This window comes from Triticum aestivum, chromosome 7A (assembly GCF_018294505.1).
Source record: "Triticum aestivum cultivar Chinese Spring chromosome 7A, IWGSC CS RefSeq v2.1, whole genome shotgun sequence".
Taxonomy (NCBI): Eukaryota; Viridiplantae; Streptophyta; class Magnoliopsida; order Poales; family Poaceae; genus Triticum; species Triticum aestivum.
In genome coordinates, this window is record NC_057812.1 from 142231107 (window position 1) to 142242501 (window position 11395).

The 11395-nt window shown below is 47.4% G+C and overlaps 1 protein-coding gene across 2 annotated transcripts; it reads left to right on the plus strand.

Moving 5' to 3' along the window:
- The first annotated feature begins 8529 nt into the window (after positions 1-8529).
- On the plus strand, positions 8530-11077 carry LOC123150948 (BTB/POZ domain-containing protein At1g03010). 2 transcript variants are annotated; one of them, XM_044570745.1, is made up of 4 exons: positions 8530-8754; positions 8853-8919; positions 8990-10219; positions 10298-11077. In XM_044570745.1, exons 1-4 carry the CDS (start codon positions 8657-8659, stop codon positions 10907-10909), a joined length of 2007 nt encoding a protein of 668 aa, XP_044426680.1. In that variant the 5' UTR covers positions 8530-8656; the 3' UTR covers positions 10910-11077. The 2 variants fall into 2 exon arrangements, with proteins under 2 accessions (XP_044426680.1, XP_044426681.1); XM_044570746.1 differs by having other exon boundaries at positions 9002-10219.
- The last annotated feature ends 318 nt before the right edge of the window (positions 11078-11395 follow it).

Sequence of the window (11395 nt, forward strand, 5' to 3'; positions counted from 1 at the left end):
GTATGAGATTGATCATGTTCTTGTAATAGGATTCACGACTTGCATGTCGATGAGCATGACAACCGGCAGTTGCCATAGGAGTTGTCTTTATTTATTGTATGACCTGCGTGTCATTGAAGAACGCCATGTAAACTACTTTACTTTATTGCTAAACGCGTTAGTCATAGAAGTAGAAGTAGTCGTTGGCGTGACAACTTCATGAAGACACGATGATGGAGATCATGATGATGGAGATCATGGTGTCGTGCCGGTGACGATGATGATCATGGAGCCCCGAAGATGAAGATCAAAAGGAGCAAAATGATATTGGCCATATCATGTCACTATTTGATTGCATGTGATGTTTATCATGTTTATGCATCTTGTTTGCTTAGGACGAGGTAGTAAATAAGATGATCCCTTACAAAATTTCAAGAAGTGTTCTCCCCTAACTGTGCACCGTTGCTACAGTTCGTCGCTTCTAAGCACCACGTGATGATCGGGTGTGATGGATTCTTACGTTCACATACAACGGGTGTAAGACAGTTTTACACAGCGAAAACACTTAGGGTTAACTTGACGAGCCTAGCATGTGCAGACATGGCCTCGGAACACGGAGACCGAAAGGTCGAGCATGAGTCGTATGGTAGATACGATCAACATGAAGATGTTCACCGATGATGACTAGTCCGTCTCACGTGATGATCGGACACGGCCTAGTTGACTCGGATCATGTGATCACTTAGATGACCAGAGGGATGTCTATCTAAGTGGGAGTTCATAAGATGAACTTAATTATCCTGAACATAGTCAAAAGACCTTTTGCAAATTATGTCGTAAGCTCGCGCTTTAGTTCCACTGTTTAGATATGTTCCTAGAGAAAATATAGTTGAAAGTTGATAGTAGCGATTATGCGATCAGTAGAAAGCTTATGTCCTTAATGCACCGCTCAGTGTGCTGAACCCCAACGTCGTTTGTCGATGTTGCGAACATCGGACATACACGTTTTGATAACTACGTGATAGTTCAATTAAATGGTTTAAGTAGAGGCACCAAAGATGTTTTCGAAACGTCGCGGAACATATGAGATGTTTCGAGGGCTGAAATTGGGATTTCAGGCTCGTGCCCACGTCAAGAGGTATAAGACCTCCGACGATTTTCTTAGCCTGCAAACTAAGGGAGAAAAGCTAAATCGTTGAGCTTGTGCTCAGATTGTCTGAGCACAACAATCACTTGAATCGAGTGGGAGTTGATCCTCCAGATGAGATAGTGATGTTTCCCCAAAGTCATTGCCACCAAGCTGCTAGAGCTTCATGATTAACATAACATATCAGGGATAGATATGATGATCCTTGAAATATTCATGATGTTTGACACCGCGAAAGTAGAAATCAAGAAGGAGCATCAATTGTTGATGGTTGGTGAAACCACTAGTTTCAAGAAGGGCAAGGGAACAAAGGGATACTTCATGAAACGGCAATTCAGCTGCTGCTCTAGTGAAGAAACCCAAGGTTGAACCCAAACCCGAGACTAAGTGCTTCTGTAATAAGGGGAACAACCACTGGAGCAGCATTACCCTAGATACTTGGTAGATGAGAAGGCTGGCAAGGTCGATAGAAGTATATTGGATATACATTATGTTAATGTGTACTTTACTAGTACTCCTAGTAGCACCAGGGTATTGGATACCGGTTCGGTTTCTAAGTGTTAGTAACTCGAAATAAAAGCTACGGAATAAACGGAGACTAGCTAAAGGTGAGCTGACGATATATGTTGGAAGTGTTTCCAAGGTTGATATGATCAAGCATCGCACGCTCCCTCTACCACCGAGATTGGTGTTTGCGTTGAGCATAGACATGATTGGATTGTGTCTATCGCAATACGGTTATTCATTTAAGGAGAATAATGGTTACTCTATTTTTGAATAATACCTTCAATGGTCTTGCACCTAAAGGAATGGTTTATTGAATCTCGGTCGTAGTGATACACATTTTCATACCAAAAGATATAAGATAGTAATGATAGTACCACTTACTTGTGGCACTGCCATGTAAGTCATAATGGTATAAAACGCATGAAGAAGCTCCATGTTGATGGATCTTTGGACTCACTCGTTTTTGAAAAGTTTGAGACATGCGAACCATGTCTATTGGTGTATATGCATGAAGAAACTCCATGCAAATGGATCGTTCGGACTCACTTGATTTTGAATCACTTGAGATATGCAAATCATACCACATGGGCAAGATGACTGAAAAGCTTCATTTTCAGTAAGATGGAACAAGATAGCAACTTGTTGGAAGTAACACATTTTGATGTGTGCAGTCGAATGAGTGCTGAGGCATGCAGTGAATATCATTATGTTCTTACTTCACAGATGATTCGAGTAAATGTTGAGTATATTTACTTGATGAAACACAAGTCTGAATTATTGAATGGTTCAAGTAATTTCAGAGTGAAGTAGCAGCTCATTGTGACAAGAGGATAAAATGTCTATGATATGATCATAGAGATGAATATCTGAGTTACGAGTTTTGGCACACAATTAAGACATTGTGGAAATTGTTTCGCAATTAATACCGCCTGGAACACCATAATGTGATGGTGTGTCCGAACATCATAGTTGCACCCTATTGGATATGGTGCGTACCATGATGTCTCTTATCGGATTACCACTATCGTTCATGGGTTAGGCATTAGAGACAACCACATTCACTTTAAATAGGGCACCACGTAATTCCGATGAGATGACACCGTATGAATTATGGTTTAGAGAAACCTAAGTTGTCGTTTCTTAAAAGTTTGGGGCTGCGACGCTTATATGAAAAAGTTTCAGGTTGATAAGCTCGAACCCAAAGCGGATAAAATGCATCTTCATAGGAAACCCAAAACAGTTGGGTATACCTCCTAATTCAGATCCAAAAGCAATATGGATTGTTTCTAGAATCGGGTCCTTTCTCGAGGAAAAGTTTCTCTCGAAAGAATTGAGTGGGAGGATGGTGGAGACTTGATGAGGTTATTGAACCGTCTCTTCAACTAGTGTGTGACAGGGCACAGGGAGTTGTTCCTGTGGCACCTACACCAATTGAAGTGGAAGCTTATGATATTGATCATGAAACTTCGGATCAAGTCACTCCCAAACCTCGTAGGATGACAAGGATGCGTACTACTTCAGAGTGGTACGTAATCCTGTCTTGAAGGTCATGTTGCTAGACAACAATGAACCTACGAGCTATGGAGAAGCGATGGTGGGCCCGGATTCCGATAAATGGCTTGAGGCCATAAAATCCGAGAGAGGATCCATGTATGAAAACAAAGTGTAGACTTTGGCAGAACGGCTCGATGGTCGTAAGGCTAATGAGTACAGATGGATTTCAAAAGGAAGACGGACAATGATGGTAAATGTCACCATTAAGAAAGCTCGACTTGTCGTTAAGATGTTTTCCGACAAGTTTAAGGAGTTGACTACGATGAGATTTTCTCACTCGTAGCGATGCTAAGAGTCTGTTGGAATTATATTAGTGATTACTGCATTATTTATGAAATCTTGCAGATAGGATGTCAAAACATTGTTTCCTCGACGATTTTAATGAGGAAAGGTTGTATGTGATACAACCAGAAGGTTTTGTCAATCCCGAAAGATGCTAATAAGTATGCAAAGCTCCAGCAATCCTTCTAAGGACTGGAGTGAGCATCTCGGAGTTGGAATGTATGCTTTGATGATGATCAACAATTTTGGGTTTGTACAAAGTTTATGAGAAACTTGTATTTCCAAAGAAGTGAGTGGGAGCACTATAGAATTTCTGATGAGTATATGTTGTTGACATATTGTTGATCAGAAATGACGTAGAATTTCTGGAAAGCATATAGGGTTATTTTGAAAGTGTTTTTCAATGGAAAGCCTGGATTAAGCTACTTGAACATTGAGCATCAAGATCTATAAGGATAGATCAAGATGCTTAATAATACTTTCAAATGAGCACATACCTTGACATGATCTTGAAGGTGTTCAAGATGGACCAGTCAAAGAAGGAGTTCTTGCCTGAGTTGTAAGGTACGAAGTTAAGACTTAAAGCTCGACCACGGCAGAATAGAGAGAAAGGACGAAGGTCGTCCCCTATGCTTAAGACGTAGGCTCTTCAGTATGCTATGCTGTGTACCGCACCTGAAGTGTGCCTTGCCATGAGTCAGTCAAGGGGTACAAGAGTGATCCAAGAATGGCTCACAGGACAGCGGTCAAAGTTATCCTTAGTAACTAGTGGACTAAGGAATTTTCTCGATTATGGAGGTGGTAAAAGAGTTCGTCGTAAAGGTTACGACGATGCAAGCTTGACACCTATCCGGATAGCTCTGAGTAGAGAGACTGGATACATATAATGGAGCAATAATTTAGAATAGCTCCAAGTAGAACAGTTGTTTGGAATAGCTCCAAATAGAGCGTGGTAGCTGCATCTAGGAGATGACATAGAGATTTGTAAAGCACACACGGATCTGAAAGGTTCAGACCCGTTGACTAAAACCTCTCTCACAAGCAACATGATCAAACATAAAACTCATTGAGTGTTAATCACATAGTGATGTGAACTAGACTACTGACTCTAGTAAACTCTTGGGTATTAGTCACATGGCGATGTGACCTGTGAGTGTTAATCACATGGCGATGTGAACTAGATTATTGACTCTAGTGCAAGTGGGATACTGTTGGAAATATGCCCTAGAGGCAATAATAAAAGTATTATTATTATATTTCCTTGTTCATGATAATTGTCTTTTATTCATGCTATAACTGTATTATCCGGAAATCGTAATACACGTGTGAATACATAGACCACAATATGTCCCTAGTGAGCCTCTAGTTGACTAGCTCGTTGTGATCAACAGATAGTCATGGTTTCCTGGCTATGGACATTGGATGTCGTTGATAACGGGATCACATCATTAGGAGAATGATGTGATGGACAAGACCCAATCCTAAGACTAGCACAAAAGATCGTGTAGTTCATTTGCTAGAGCTTTGCCAATGTCAAGTATCTCTTCCTTCGACCATGAGAGCGTGTAACTCCTGGATACCGTAGGAGTGTTTTGGGTGTATCAAACGTCACAACGTAACTGGGTGACTATAAAGGTGCACTACAGGTATCTCCGAAAGTATCTATTGTTTTATGCGGATCGAGACTGGGATTTGTCACTCCGTGTAAACGGAGAGGTATCTCTGGGCCCACTCGGTAGGACATCATCATATGCGCAATGTGACCAAGGAGTTGATCACGGGATGATGTGTTACGGAACGAGTAAAGTGACTTGCCGGTAACGAGATTGAACAAGGTATTGGATACCGACGATCGAATCTCGGGCAAGTAACATACCGATAGACAAAGGGAATTGAATACGGGATTGATTAAGTCCTTGATATCGTGGTTCATCCGATGAGATCATCGTGGAACATGTGGGAGCCATCATGGGTATCCAGATCCCGCTGTTGGTTATTGACCGGAGAACGTCTCGGTTATGTCTACATGTCTCCCGAACCCGTAGGGTCTACACACTTAAGGTTCGATGACGCTAGGGTTATAAAGGAAGTTTGTATGTGGTTACCGAATGTTGTTCGGAGTTCCGGATGAGATCTCGGACGTCACGAGGAGTTTCGGAATGGTCCGGAGGTAAAGATTTATATATGGGAAGTCCTATTTTGGCCACCGGAAAATGTTCGGGATTTTTCGGTATTGTACCAGGAAGGTTCTAGAAGGTTCCGGAGTGGGGCCCACCTGCATGGGGGGACCCACATGGACGTGGGTAGTGGGGGCAAGGCCCCACACCCCTGGTCAAGGCGCACCAAGATCCCCCCTTAGAAGGAATAAGATCATATCCCGAAGGGATAAGATCAAGATCCCTAAAAAGGGGGGGATAACAATCGGTGGGGAAGGAAATAATGAGATTTCTTTCCTCCCACCTTGGCCAACGCCCCAATGGACTTGGAGGGCAAGAAACCAGCCCCTCCACCCCTATATATAGTGGGGAGGCGCATGGGAGCTATATACGAAGTTCTGGCACAGCCCTACCTCTCTTCCTACTCCTCCTCTCCCATGGTGCTTGGCGAAGCCCTGCTGCATTGCCACGCTCCTCCACCACCACCACGCCGTTGTGCTGCTGTTGGATGGAGTCTTCCTCAACCTCTCCCTCTCTCCTTGCTGGATCAAGGCGTGGGAGACGTCACCGGGCTGTACGTGTGTTGAAAGCGGAGATGTCGTCCGTTCGGCACTAGGATCATCGGTGATTTGAATCACGACGAGTACGACTCCATCAACCCCGTTCACTTGAACGCTTCCGCTTAGCAATCTACAAGGGTATGTAGATGCACTCTCTTTCTACTCGTTGCTGGTCTCTCCATAGATAGATCTTGGTGGCACGTAGGAAAATTTTGAATTTCTGCTACGTTCCCCAACATGTTGGGTAAAATTATCCCTCGCTGTAGCCTCCATTCGTGTACACACCTCCGTAAACAGGTCTCGATTCTCCACGCGTTGTAGAGAGGACCATAAACGAAGAGTCCCGGTACATCTGTAGATAACCTGCAACAGAGAAGTACTTTTATCGTTAAAACCTTATCATTTGTATATAGCCAAAGCGACCAAATAATGGCAAGCGCTCCCACCTGAGAAGAGTTCTAAACATGTGATCAATCCTATGTAACCAATTGTCAAATACATTAGCAACACTACAGGGAGGATACAAGTCAGAAGCTATTTGAATGACTGACCATATAGAACGAGCCAATTTGCATTGGAAGAATAAATGTTTCATTGTCTCCTCATGATGACAAAAGACACATTGTGGGCTTCCATGCCAATTCCTATTAATAAGGTTATCTTTAGTAGGAATGACTCCGCAACGAAGATATCATGCAAAGATTTTATTCTTAAGAGGTGTCTTCATCTTTCAGATCTTCTTGTTATTAACAACTGGCACATCAGACTAGATTAACACTCTATACATAGAATCCACTGAGAATTGTCCATTCCCGTGGAGGTTCCATTGGAATACATCAGACCCATGTGACAATTACACCGTGGACAACCGTTGGAGCAGGATGTTCCATGATTGGAGTCTGGGTCCAATTAAGTCTATTCTGAACATCACATTTGGCGGAAATGATTCCATTACCGTGGCGATAGTATCACCTTTGTGGCGCACAATGTTGTATAGAGTCGGATATTGTTCCCGGAGTGTGGCATTTTCTAGCCACTTGTCCTCCCAGAATCTAATTTCCAAGCCGTCCTTAATCGAGAAGGATCCATAGCAGAAGAAATATTTCTTCGTAGCCATTAGACCCGACCAAAAATGGGAATCCCCGAGCTTTCAATATACTTGGGATATCGCCTTGGAACCCACATATTTCCTCCTTAGAAGGGTTTGCCATACACCATCTTTCGTTAGTAATTTGAACAACCATTTGTCGAGGAGGGCCCTATTCTTAACCTCAAGGTCATGAATGCGCAACCCACCTTGGTCTTTGCGACGGCAAACCACACTTCATTTAGCCAGTCGGTATTTCTTTCTCTCGCTATCTCCTTGCCAAAAGAATCTTGATCGGAAGTAATCTAATTTATGTAAAACTCCTTTCGGTAACTGGAAGAAGGAAATCATATATAGTACCATATTACTAAGTACTGAATTTATGAGGACCAATCTTCCACCCAAAGACAACAGTTTACCTTTCCAACTGCTAAGTCTTTTTTGCAGTCTCTCCTCGACGTGTTTCCATTCAACATTTGTGAGTCTCCGATAATGTATCGGTATCCCCAAATATGTGATCGGAAACTGATCCAACCCGCATCCGAACAGTTCACCGTACAGGTGGGCCTCGTCTTGAGCCTCGCCAAAGCAAAACAATTCACTTTTATCAAAATTGATCTTAAGACCCGAGAGTTGCTCGAATGCTGATAAAATCAGTTTCAGATTTCTCGCTTTCTCGAGATGATCATCCACGAAGAGAATCGTATCATCGGCATATTGAAGTATAGAGAGAGCACCATCAACTAGATGATTTACTACCCCATAGCGTGCCACTCTGCAAGAAATTCTTTCATTCTATGAGTCTGTTGAAGAAAAGGCCACTTGACTTTGTCATAAGCCTTTTCAAAGTTTATTTTGAGTACCACCCCATTTAACTTTTCCCGGTGTAATTCATGCACTGTTTCATGAAGGATAACAACTTCATCTAGGATGTGTCTACCTTGCATAGAAACTGTCTGTAAAGGCCGAACTACATGTTCAACAACCAAATTTAGCCTAATAAAATGGCTCCATGCATCGTCTAGATGCAAAGGCTGGGGTCATCCTTCTATTCGAAGAAAAAAAATCAGATTTTTCACTGGCTTTACGGCTAGCACTCCTTTCCGCACGCATTCCCACACCACACACTCTGGACCAACTAGTAGCTAGTAATAATAATCGTAGAAGACATCGGCTTCACTTCACTCTCTGTTTCTTTCTCTCTCCCCCCCTACAAGACAGAGAGGGCACTCAAGACTGAACCAGAAGTGTTGGACAGGAACACGTAGCTGAGTCTGAGAGAGAAACCCAACATATATAGCACAGCACATCCATTTGCTGCGCCTTGGCTGGTTGCTTGTTTTTGAGTTCCGCGCGTGTGTGCGTGAGAGAGAGACAGAATAAGATGGGCGTGGCGACGGTGACGGAGATGAAGCAGAGCGTGAGCGTCTCCGGGAAGAAGATGTTCCGGGCGAGCCTCAACAATCGGCACGCCAATGAATGGTACGCTAGTAATCGTCTCTGGATTCATCCTCGTTCTTCTCCTACGGCCCACGGAACGTGTCCAATTCACACGCCGCTTGCTCCTGTCTGTCTTCTAGGCCTCCCACCGACGTCTCCAGCGACCTCGCCGTCGAAGTCGGCACGTCCAGCTTCGCCCTCCACAAGGTGAGAGAAACCGCCATGTCCATCAGCCGCAACAGAGCTTAAAATGACGTCCTGATGCCCCATGGCATAGCTGCTCGCGCAGTTCCCGCTGGTGTCCCGGAGCGGCAAGATCCGGCGGCTCGTGGCGGAGGCCAAGGACGCCAAGCTCGCGCGCCTCGCCCTCCACGCCACGCCCGGGGGCGCCCCGGCGTTCGAGCTCGCCGCCAAGTTCTGCTACGGCGTCCACGTCGACATCACGGTCGCCAACGTCGCCATGCTCCGCTGCGCCGCGCGCTACCTGCAGATGACCGACGACTTCTCCGACAAGAACCTCGAGCTCCGCGCCGAGGCGTTCCTCCGCGACGCCGTCCTCCCCAGCATCGCCAGCTCCGTCGCCGTGCTGCGCACCTGCGAGGCGCTGCTCCCGGCCGCCGAGGACGCCAACCTCGTCGCCCGCCTCATCGCCGCCATCGCCAGCAACGTCTGCAAGGAGCAGCTCGCGTCCGGGCTGCTCTCCAGGTTGGACCAGAGCGCGCAGCTCAAGCCGGCGGCGGGGATCGTCGAGCTTGACTCGCCGGGGGACTGGTGGGGCAAGTCGGTCGCCGGCCTCGGACTGGACCTCTTCCAGCGACTGCTCTCCGCGGTCAAGTCCAAGGGCCTCAGGCAGGAGACGGTTACCCGGATCCTCATCAACTACGCCCAGAACTCGCTCTACGGGCTCATGGCCTGCAGGGACACGCAGGCCGCCGACAAATGCGGCGGCGTCACGGATACGGACGCCGTCAAGAAACAGCGCGCCGTCGTCGAGACCATCGTGGGCTTGCTGCCGGCGCAGTCCAAGAAGAGCCCCGTGCCAATGGCCTTCCTCTCGGGGCTCCTCAAGACGGCAATGGCGCTGTCCGCTTCCAGCATATGCAAGACCGACCTCGAGAAGCGGATCGGCATGCAGCTCGACCAGGCTATCCTGGAGGACATCCTGATCGCCACCGGGTCCGGCGAGGCGTCGACGGCGGCCGCCGCGCAGCACCACACGCTGTACGACACAGACGTGGTGGCGAGGATCTTCTCGGTGTTCCTCAACCTTGATGAGGACACCGAGGAGGACGGCGGCGGGTGCGGCGGCTTCGACTACGACAGCCCGCGGTCCCCGAAGCAGAGCTCTATAGTCAAGGCTTCGAAGCTGCTGGACAGCTACCTGGCCGAGATCGCGCTGGATTCGAACCTCGTCCCCGCCAAGTTCATCTCCCTCGCCGAGATCCTCCCTGACCACGCCCGCCTCGTCACCGACGGCATCTACCGCGCCGTCGACATCTTCCTCAAGGCACGCCGCCCTTTTCTTTTTCTCTCTTTTAATGTTACCACGAACGTTCATTAATTGGGGTGGCCATGGAACCTGCAGGTGCACCCGAACATCAAGGAGGCGGAGAGGTACCGGATGTGCAAGGCGATCGACTGCCAGCGGCTTACGCCGGACGCGTGCAGCCACGCGGCCCAAAACGAGCGGCTGCCGGTGCAGATGGCGGTGCAGGTGCTCTACTTCGAGCAGATCCGCCTGCGGAGCGCGATCCAGTCCGGCGGAGGAGGCGGCGCCGGCGGCGGCGTCTTCGGCCATGACGGGGCTCTCTTCTTCGGCGGCGCGGCGTCCGCGTCGACGGTCCAGGGCGGCGGCAGCAACATGCGGTCCGGGAGCGGGGTGGGGAGCGGCGCGATGTCGCCGCGGGACAACTACGCGTCGGTGCGGCGGGAGAACCGGGAGCTGAAGCTGGAGGTGTCGCGGATGCGGATGCGGCTGACGGACCTGGAGAAGGACCACGTGAGCATGAAGCGGGAGCTGGTGCGCGTCAACCCGGCCAACCGCCTGCTGCGGAGCTTCGCGCGCAGCTTCGGCAGGCTCAACACGCTCTTCCGGATGCGCCCGGCTGCCGAGCCTGGGTTGCAGCAGCTCGGCGCCAAGGCTACCGCCGACGCCAAGGTGCTCTTCCAGCGCCGCCGCCGCCATTCCATCTCGTAAATAGACCACCGCGCGCCAGCTGATCCGGCGTCTTGCGCGTTCTCGTATGTGTGCATAGCAAGTGATAAAACGCCGTGATTGATCTACTTTTGAGCACTTGTACCCGACTATTTTGTGGGGATTGCATGATATTCTGTTGATAATAGTTTGTCCGTGGGGATTGCATGATATTCTGTTGATAGTAGTAGAACGCTCTTTGCTATGGGCTACAATGCATACGAATCGCGCCAAGGCGCGAGGATGCCAGTCCCAACGTTTTGGTCAAGCAGTTAATGCTAAGTCGGTAGTAATCTAGGTTTAGCATATGCATTCAAATAGTTAAAAAGAAACATTCAATTATGATATGAGTGAGATATAATGATGCTCAATATCGTCATGAGACTATAAGGCAGAATAATTTTAGTGCGTTCATAAGACCACAAAAAATAACCACTCGATAGGAAGTTTGAAACCAAAAGCGCAGCCTTGGAGCAGGGTGCCTATTCC